This window comes from Onychostoma macrolepis, chromosome 02, assembly GCF_012432095.1.
Source record: "Onychostoma macrolepis isolate SWU-2019 chromosome 02, ASM1243209v1, whole genome shotgun sequence".
Lineage (NCBI taxonomy): Eukaryota > Metazoa > Chordata > Actinopteri > Cypriniformes > Cyprinidae > Onychostoma > Onychostoma macrolepis.
This window is the reverse complement of record NC_081156.1, coordinates 1,566,805-1,577,022: the sequence shown is the minus strand read 5'-3', so window position 1 is coordinate 1,577,022 and position 10,218 is coordinate 1,566,805. Positions and strand designations below refer to the sequence as shown.

At 38.9% G+C, this 10,218-nt stretch overlaps 2 protein-coding genes across 5 annotated transcripts in view; one reads left to right on the top strand and one right to left on the bottom strand.

Annotated features, from left to right (window-relative positions):
* Positions 1-2,062: 2,062 nt before the first annotated feature.
* On the top strand, positions 2,063-4,630 carry sft2d3 (SFT2 domain containing 3). Its single transcript, XM_058765659.1, has one exon. The coding sequence runs from the start codon at positions 2,136-2,138 to the stop codon at positions 2,808-2,810; it is 675 nt and encodes a 224-aa protein (XP_058621642.1). The 5' UTR covers positions 2,063-2,135; the 3' UTR covers positions 2,811-4,630.
* Positions 4,240-10,218, bottom strand: part of wdr33 (WD repeat domain 33) — a 26,309-nt gene continuing 20,330 nt past the window's right edge. For 2 of the 4 annotated variants that reach the window (XM_058765611.1, XM_058765602.1), the window contains exons 20-23: positions 6,892-7,037; positions 6,702-6,803; positions 5,427-5,624; positions 4,240-5,340 (exon numbers count right to left, since the gene is read on the bottom strand). In XM_058765611.1, coding sequence (XP_058621594.1) covers positions 5,171-5,340; positions 5,427-5,624; positions 6,702-6,803; positions 6,892-7,037 — 616 coding nt within the window. In that variant the 3' untranslated portion in view covers positions 4,240-5,170. The remainder of the gene's footprint in view (positions 5,341-5,426; positions 5,625-6,701; positions 6,804-6,891; positions 7,038-10,218) is intronic. The other 2 variants (XM_058765619.1, XM_058765629.1) reach the window with 1 other exon arrangement.

Genomic DNA, 10,218 nt, shown 5'->3' with positions numbered 1-10,218 from the left:
GCCAGTTAATTTTAAATGTATTGTTAAGGGAATCGAAATCAATGAAATTCAAACCACCATTATTATAGGAGTTTAATATGACTGATTTTCTTATATAATGAGTTTTGTTTTTCCATAAAAATTTTATTAAGACATCACTAATTAATTTAATATTTTTGTTGTATATTGTTTTTTTTTTTTACAGTGTATATATAGTCTTTATTATCTAAATTATCTTTAAACTGCAGATCTCATGTTATGAGAAAATATTTTTAGTGAGAACAATGATCAATGATGATGCGCACTTACTTCGATATAAAGGTGGACACTGCTGGATACTCGGTGGTCGAACGGTCCATTTTCCGGTTTGAATAGGTCCAATGATAATAACTTATTGTGCAACTGCACGGAGGTGTTAATGTCGTGTGAAGGCATCTCCACAACATTATGAAAAATACCACTGTATTTGAAGGATACAACTGGAAGTAAACTGTAAAATTTGATGTTTAATTTTTAAAATACGTCAGTGACGCGCCGAGTCAGACAATTATATTTACACGGCAATAAATATAGGCCTATCTGTTTCCACTAAGAATAGCCAGTGTAAAAGAATGAGATCAACTTGATTCTTTATAACTTTAAAACTTTATTCTAAAATATTTATTTGATAACTAATTTAAACAGTTTTTTTATGAATATTATGATATATTTATTCTAAAACATAACAAGGATATATTGGATGACTTTTAGCAATATGGCATTTATAGTCCGTATCTCATATTTCCTTAATGTCTTGTAGCCTACCTTTGACAGTGTTAAACACGGTGTCACGTGGATGGGAATATGCATTGAAATGATATGCAGATGAGGTTATGCATAGTAAAACTAGGCGGTGTAAACTCCATATAATATGGTGTTTTCTGGGAGGAGACAGGGTGGAGATGCACGTACACACAATCTTCCCCTGACTGGGATTTATAAAGGGATTTTTGCGCAGGTTCCGGTGTTGTGCCCAATTCTGACCCCTGCCAGATTATTACCCCCCTAGTATTGGTTGGTTTAGGGATAGGTGTGGGGGAGGGGTTAGGATTAGGGGTGCGGTTAGGATTAGGCAATCATATAGCGATTTCAACGAGAAGGGTAATAATTTGGCAGGGGGTCGAAAATGGGCACAACACCGGCGTACGCATGGTTTTAAAAATCTGAAAACTTTTGTGCGTATACAAAATCGAGCTTTTGTGGCCATGTACACTTTTAGGATGGAATCTACGGAGAGTTTTATAAAGACCCTTGGTCCTTGGGTTTTAACTGTTTCCCCAACACTTTAGCCATTGGTTTTTTGGAGATCACAATTTCAAGATGTCAACAGGAAAGAGACTATTAAGATCTCCAGACGTTTTTGTATCACAAATAAAATTAGAGAAGTATCATACAAGATTGTTCATCGTATTTATCCTGTAAAGTTTTGTAAAGACGTTGGTTGACTTGAAGTGTGTTTTCTGTAAAGAGGAAAATGAGAGTATTGTCCATTTATTTTATGATTGTATTTATACAAAAATATTTGTGATTTTTTTTTCGTTTTGTTTGTTAAACAGAGTACTAATATTGAATTGCAACTCAAAGAAAATTATGTTTTATTTTTTTTATGAGTATGTTGACTTTACTATTTGACGATTTACTCGTTATATATGGAATTTTTTATTCACAAATGTAAATGGGCAGTGAAAAAAAAAACTAATTTTACTCATTTTAAAATAGAAATAAGTCACTACCTGTATACTTTAAGTTTAAAAGAAACAAAAACAAAAAACAAAAACAAAAAAAAAAAACTGTAAATTACTTTGAAGCCTTAAATCTGTTTTGAATAATTTGTAATTATTTGTACTTGTTTACTGACATGCAATTTTCTTATTGCTTTTCCTATTTAATTGTCTTTATAGTATTTGTTTTGCTTTAATTTAAATGTTATTGCCCTTGTATGTTCTTTGTTCTAAAATCTGCAATAAAGAAAGAAAGAAAGAAAGAAAGAAACAGCCAAGGTGTGCTATACATACACAAAAAATGTACTTCCGTCGCGTACAGCAACGTCACTGTGAATCATTGTCATCGCAATGCCACAACTTCCTGTTTTCGATCCACACATTCTTAAATGAATAATGGCTGAATTAAACCGACAGCTCCAGGAATATTTGGCTCAGTCTAAAAGCGGCGCGAAGACGATATCACAGTCCAGTTCCAGCACTGCAATAGACATCGATGAACCCACTTCGGTGCCGGGGAGCTGGTTCGGCAGGTGGTCGAGTCAGTTCTCTGGAACCAGTAGCCGTGGAGCGTCATCAGGCCAAATATCGAGCAGCGGCTTCTCGTGGCCGTGGTCATCAGAACCTGATCCGTGTTTGCCGGGCATGAGTCGATCTCAGCGACTGATCGCGTTCGGAACGTGTATTTTCTTCTCTGCTCTGTGCTTTGGACTGTCGGCACTTTACGCTCCTTTACTCCTACTGAAGGCGCGTAAGTTCGCTCTGCTGTGGTCGCTTGGATCAGTGTTCGCGCTCCTCGGGGCGGCGATCCTCCGCGGACCCAGTAAACTCATTGCATCTCCCACACCGGGAGCCGCGGTGTACCTGTGCTCTTTGGTGGGCACTCTGTATGCGGCGCTGAACCTTCACAGCACGCTGCTCACAGCTCTTGGAGCCTGTCTTCAGATCGCTGCTATTGTGGGTTACATTGTGGCTTTGTTGCCGGGTGGCAGTGCCGGGATGAGGTTTGTGGGTGGCATGGCAGCGTCTGCTATTAAAAGAACTGTGACCGGTAAAGCCATGCCTGTATGATCAGGCATTTAACGGACTGGGCAACAGACTATTTTTATTTTGAAAATCATGGGAGATACTGTTTTCGCACTTTTTTTTTTTTTTTTTTGAGTGTTTGGTCTGGTACTGGCATGTTTGATTGTGAAACTCTGGCTGTGGCCTATACTGAGTTCAGCATTCTGTGGATGGGGATATCTAAATGTTTTGGTGACTTGCACTGTGACAGGGACCATATGTATTACCAAGACATCAAATATTACTCACCTTTTAGTGTTTCTGAACTGCTCTTGAAACTTAAGTTTTTGTAAATAAACATAATAAACAGCTTACTTTGTGATTTCTTCAAGCCTTGTGGTCTGAATAAAGAGAAGCCGTTTATTTAAGGACAGATCACTTCTGCATCATATACAGTGGTCATAAATTTATAGCATCTCTATCCTATTCTTTGAGTGTCTCCTATGACATGCAGAAGGCTATAGGTTCTGGAGCTTTTACTAATGTGCTGACGAGTTAAATCAGGCAAATTAAATAAGAGAGAGCAACCAGAGCAAAGGTGTAAACACATTCTCAGTAGTTATGTCAAATCCAGTCATTTCAATAGGAATTCACATAATCATAAGGTTTGTGTAAGGGCAAAAATGTTCCTAGCACCCATTTTGTGTTGACTAGCAATTAAGCTACTTGTTTTAAAAGTGACTTCTGTGTGAGCAGTGCTTAATTCATTGCGACACAATTGACAGAGCTTTGGGCATGAAACACTGCAAATAAACATAAAACTAACACATACCTTCTATTTGAGTTTCCATGATGCTTTGACAGATGCTTATTGTTTTGTGAAAATGCATTTTCGGTGTGGGCAGAGCTAACCCACGCCATAATGCAGAAATTGAAACCAAAAACTAGTGCCATTTGCCATGGTTGGCTAAGACAAAAATCACAGAAGAGATAGTTTTAGAGATTGTCACTTTATGTAAAATCTGGTCAAGACAATGTTTAAAGCAGGGCTGCTGTGTTCTCCCGGTGATCTACCTTCCTGCCAAGTTTAGATCTAACTCTAAACAGCACTCTTGAATCAACCAAGGTAGGAAATTTAAAATGTGTTATTACAGGGCTGGAACTAAAGGGCAGTCACAACTGACTTTTCACTCCACTGACCAGTCCAATACACATGTAATTGTGGGAGACTGGAAATGTGAGTTAACATATAGTATATTGAGTTCCACTGCTTATAAAAATGTAAATGTTGTGAACTGCCTGTGAATTCACAATGAGAAGACGTGAGCAATAGAGAATCTCAGGCTTGTGTGACCACACTTCTAGAGGAATGCAGAAAAGAAAGGTAGATCTCCAGAATAAGGACCGACACTGCTGCCTTCAAGAATTGTCATCAGTGACAGAAAAACCACTATGGAGTGGGAGAAAAAGAAATGACGAGCAGAGAGAGTTTACATAAATTTTGCACAGTCTATTATGGTTTCATACAAAAAAGGACAAAACAATATGACAAATTTTGTGACAAACTGTACACACAGAAACAAAGTCTGCAACTTTGTCACTCAAAGTAGCCTGGTAAGGTTACAGAAAGATTATATCCATTATTTTACATAAAAATGAAATTAAATAAACAGCGCTGAGACACTCGGGGAATGAAACATTCAAGAGTCCACTTTTCTCTAGTAATAGACATAGTCCACAAGATAATACCAGTTGCAACATTGGACCTTACCTAGATGGACTTGCATTTGCTGGATGACAGAATCTGACTGAGGAAATTAATGGTACACAAAACATTTTGTGTTTTATACATCAGAAGCCAAAAAAAAAAAAAAAAAAAAAAAGAAGGGGCTCAGGTGCTGGTACAAATTCAGCTGCTACTGTCCAGGTGAATCACAAAGCAGGTCAGCTGCTCAGTGCAGGGAAGTGATGTCTGTTAAGATTTTACAGAGTCGTACCATGCATCACAAATAAAATTTCCTGGACCACAATCAGTCCATTACAAAAGATATTCCTCACTGCACTACGATGAGCCCCCTCTTACATCAGTTATTCTTCTCAGTGCTGATGTAAGGTTAGAACAAGCTCCATGTACCATGTGTACACCAAGCAGGTAGCAAGGGGCATCGTAAGCCAAAACATCTGGCCCTGGATAACTGGTACCACCACCTTCCATCCAATACATAGAGAAAAAGCTAAACCTTAGTCTCCAATCAGTGTTCCATGCTGATTTTACTGAAGTGCTTCCAGACATCTGTCCAAGCCTGCATAAATGTTCAGACCCTCAAGGAAGCTGGTACTGTAGCCATGTGTGGTTCTTTGTTTACCCTGTCTTCACTGTAGTCAGTTTTACCCCATTGTGCCCAGAAAAGCAGGTGTGACTATTTCTACCGTCCGCGACCTCCCCTCATAACACCACGTGGAGCCCCTCGCCTGGTATTTGGACCCACATTAGGACCAGGACCACCTGGGTTGGGCGGTCCACCACGGCCCCAACCACCTCTTCCTCCCCGTGATGGAGGCCCATACCCACCTTCGTCTCTTGGTGATGGTCGACCTATGGTGAGTTAGATAATATTAGTATGCAAAATGCCTTATGTATTTTACATTAAAACAAATCATTGTCACTTATCCATCCCTCACCTGCTCCTCTGTCATCAGGCCCTGCACCAGGGGAGTCCATGTCACCAGTGCCTGGTCCGTCATGCCATGGCCGTTTGCGTGGTGGCAGCGAGGCCATATCCATGCCCTGTAGAGAGGAGGAACGCTCTCTACTGGCTGGAGTAGGACTGTCATGCATATTGTGGTCTGGCCGCTGACCATCCCGATAACTCTCATGACCTGAACACACATACACACCAGCATGATTTTTTTTTGGATCATTGATGTTAAGCTTGAACTATGCAACACTTTTACATAACGCTTATGCCAAGTGTATGCTACACGACTAAGGAAAAAACAATACCCAAACTGCTTTACTCTTAATATTATACAACATTCGTTGTCTTGATGAGGCACAGGTTGACACACTATATCAGGGGTGTCAAACTCAGTTCCTGGAGGACTCCAGCCCAGCAGTGTTTAGTTCCAACCCTGGTCCAACACACATACCATGTAGTTTTCAAATAAGCCTGAAGGATTTAATTAGCTAGATCGGGGCCATTTAATTAGGGTTGAATCTAAACTCTGCAGGGCTGTGACCCTCCAGGAAATGAATTTGCCACCTGTGCACTATATCAAGTGTCGACAATGAACACTCAAATTTACACATAAATCAGATCCTTATATGTAGTGTGTAAAACATTTTCTCATGAAAACATCCAAAAAAGTGACTAAATCTATTTAAGTGGCTGCCACAATAGCAGTTTTAGGCATTTGTTTTAAGTTTTAATTTGTGCTGATAAATGAAGCCAAAGTGACAGAAATGAAAATGGAGCAATACAATGTTTAAGACAGACATGGGCAACAAGAGCTTTCTTTTCTTCATAAGGAATTCTAAGTTAGGCTAAAGGATGCCCACAAACTATATCCTGTTATCATCTACATCTCATTTGACTAATAATACTTAATATTCTACTAAAAGTTCATGTATTACTTCATGTTTTAAACAGAGATCCCATGGTTTCCTGTCACCTTCTCATTGGTCATTTCTTGCCACTGCTCTCTACATTGCTTTTGTTTCTGAGGCAAGTCATAGAACATGTTGGAATGCTCATACCATACCTAACAAGCTTGTTTTCCAATTTGGCTTTGATTTTTTTTTTGTTGTTGTTGCAGATCTCAAATATTGTGCGCTAAAATCATGTAGTGTGCACTCAGCATTATGGCCTCAGTGAAGGAATAGGAATGAGATCAAGCATGTCTAACTGTACTGCAACAACAAGAACAGTTATTGGCATCCCCTTCATGCACTTCTACCTGAATCTCGCCCTCCCTCCCAGCCCTCCTGGTTTCTTCCTCCTTCATAGTGACAGGGATAATCATCAGGAGTTGGGAGAAGCCCCTTTCTTCCTACACCACCTAAGAAAGATGTCATGTTCAAACCTGACACCTCAGTTTTAATGGACGCAAGGTGAGCTGATGGACAGATGAATGGAAATGGTTTTACCTCCTCTTGGTGGCCCACCACGCGGTCTTCCTCTTCCTCCCCAACCTTGGCCCATGTCTTCTTGAGAATCAAAGCTTTCATCTCCACCATATTCGTCTTGGTAGCCGCCCATTCCACCACGACCACTTGGGCCACCCCTCCGGTATCTACACATTCAGAGTCAGACAATAAAGGTCATGTACAATGCTGGTCAAAGCTAATCAACAATTCTGCATGTTTATAAATGTTTAATGCCATTCTTGTATCAAGTAAATTTTCTTTTAGTTGGAAATTCCGAATTGGTGGGTCAACTAGGTGGCAACACTCAAGTTTAAGAGCATGGAATATGCTAACAAAAGCTAGAGAAAGGACTCAGGGAAGTCATGAGGTATCTGTATCTGCATCTGCACAAGTTTGTGTCAAACGCGAGTTGAATACAAAGATATCTTCTGCAGGGACAGGTAAAGTATAACAAAGCAATCATTGTGTGACTTTGTTGAACATGTCTGTATAGGCTCATGATTAGAAGAGTTTACTTTAAAAGGCTTGAGCATTCAACTTTACACAAGATATAACAGCCAGAAACATACCCTAGACCAGAGGTGGGCAAACTATGGCCTGCCGGGAGTTTTCATCTGGTCCGTGAACATAGATTGTAAAAAACATGGACGTAGTGTCCGTGACGTCCCTCGTGGGTTTCTGAAGACCATTTTTGGCAGCGCGTCAATCCCGGATAATCGAAAAAAGGCTAAAAGGCAGGACGTGGGTGAAACTGAGGTGCCTGGTTGCTGAAACCACGCCCATCTGACAGCAGTGCTGCCGTGCAAAGACAAAACGCCATAACTTCGTTTTTGGTCTAAAATGAGTTATTGATCATTTTGGGACATTAGCAACCTCCTTTATCATGTGTATACCTATCATGGAGAAAAGCCCTGGAGAAACGAAGGCAGAACACAGTATAACATCAGTTACCGTTAAGTTACGGTGCTCTGCATTTGTTTGCATTCTTTTGTCAATCCTGCACCAGCCTGGAGTTATACGGTATTCTGCCTTTGTTTTACTGTCTATTAAAGTCTGGCACGTTTAAATTACGGTGCGACTTGTGTACTTTCATACATACATCTCTCAGCACTTCATTAGACGAACAAATTTGATAGATCGCGATCTAACAAACTGCTCCATATAATAAAGGACTGTAGACAAGCAACGACTAGATGACTTGGCAAAAATAATTAATCGTAAATGATCTTTAAAGTGTTTTTTCTTCATTGTATAATGCAGATTATTCACTCCGTGCCAGCTGTCAGTCTGGGGCTGCCCACTTCTGCACGTGAGGACTCAAATGCCGTGACAGCGTATCACACATAAAATCAATAACTATTCACTATTAAATCTTTTTCCCTACCTTTTCTTGTAACTCGATAAAATCCATTGCAATGAACGCCATCGGAGATGTTTAATTCCCAATCATTTGGAACATTATTCCTGCTGGCATTCACATCAATCCATAAGTTGTTCTTATAGGTTAAGCTATTTTAATTCAGTTCAATGTAAAAACAATAGGCTAAGTATGTCTTGCATCCTTTAATGTTAGCAAACATTGCAAATAAATTGGTTGCAAAATGCTTTCCGCTCACGTTTAACTTCTGTCTGGTTATTACGGCCAGAAAAAAAAAAAAAAAAAAAAAACAACATTACAAGATATTATAGCCTAGCCAATGATCACTAGATTTTAGACAGATGTTACTATAATGATTCTGTAAATGGTGATCAGCACCCAAATATTGTATATAATGTGGAAGTTACCGCCTTTTGCCTTAGCGTGACATCTCACTTTTTGAAGACAGTGCAAAGGCAGAGTACAACATCAATATAGCGGTAAAGTTTCAGATAATTTCCATTAAAACATCTAATTGCCAGATTTCCAGTGTCCTACCTATAATTAATTTTTCTGTACAAATAAAAATCTTTAAAGGCAAGTTTCACACCCTGGAGCAGAGTGGCAATCCACACGTTACTCAACTGGCCACACCCCTAATTATGCAGAACTTTAAGGCTTAATTTAATTTTGGATTTGTTATAGAAAAATTCACCCCCCTCACAGTTGTCAGAAAGGGCAAAATTACCTACAGTATCTCACAGAAGTGAGTACACCCCTCACATTTTTGTAAATATTATATTATATTATATCTTTTCATGTGACAACACTGAACAAATGACACTTTGCTACATTGTAAAGTAGTGAGTGTACAGTTTGTATAACAGTGTAAATTTGCTGTCCCCTCAAAATAACTCAACACACAGCCATTAATGTCTAAACCACTGGCCACAAAAGTGAGTACACCCCTGAGTGAAAATGTCCAAATTGTAGGGATGTAACGATTCACTCAACTCACGATTCGATTCGATTTGCGATTCATGTTTTTTTTTAAGAAAATGAGATTTAAGACAAATTATAAATTAAATGTTCTTTTATTATTGCTTGGACAAAATGCTGCACGTTTCTTTGTGAAATTGAAATATAACACTATAATAATATACTAATATAGCACTTGCATATTATTGCTCTTTTGTTGGTTTTGATTGCTTCTATTGTCCTCATTTGTAAGTCACTTTGGATAAAAGTGTCTGCTAAATAACAAAATGTAAATATAATGTAAATGTAAATAACAACTAAACTGAAATTTTAAAAACAAGCCCCAAATCAAATAAATAAGTAACATAATTAAAAGAAATCTCTTCATAAAAACTAAATAAGGCTTTGTCTGTGCTCTTTCCATTTAAAATTAGAGGCAACCACTGCATTTTAATCATGATCCAAACAAAGATGCTGCATACATGCAGCAGGAGCAGTTTTTAACCTAAATTAGACTGTATAATTTCGAAATTTGAAGCAAAAACAGAATGGTATGACTTCAGTTTTGTGAAATTATACATAGAAACAGCAGACGAGCTGAATGAGACGCAGATTCACTCTCTGCCAGCAGGTGGCGCTTTAAGCGTTTCCTTGGTTTCCGCTGTAAACAAAGCAGCGCTGCACTTATGAACTTTAATATGCATTATACAGAGGCAAGATGAGAAGAAAAATACCATCTAAACTTTTCTAAAGACAGTAAGTTCCCCTCAGACATGCATTCATATAAACTACCCTAATTGAATCGCGATTTGTTTCGCATCTCAACCGATTCGAATCGTCATATTTGAATCGATTTTCAACCGGCTCGCGGTTAATCGTTACATCCCTACCAAATTGGGCCCAATTAGCCATTTTCTCTCCCCGGTGTCATGAGAATCGTTAGTGTTACAAGGTCTCAGGTGTGAATGGGGAGCAGGTGTGTTAAATTTGGT

What these genes read in the sequence shown, in the direction of transcription:
- sft2d3 (XM_058765659.1), top strand. Translation starts at nt 2,136, where the DNA reads ATGGCTGAATTAAACCGACAGCTCCAGGAATATTTGGCTCAGTCTAAA.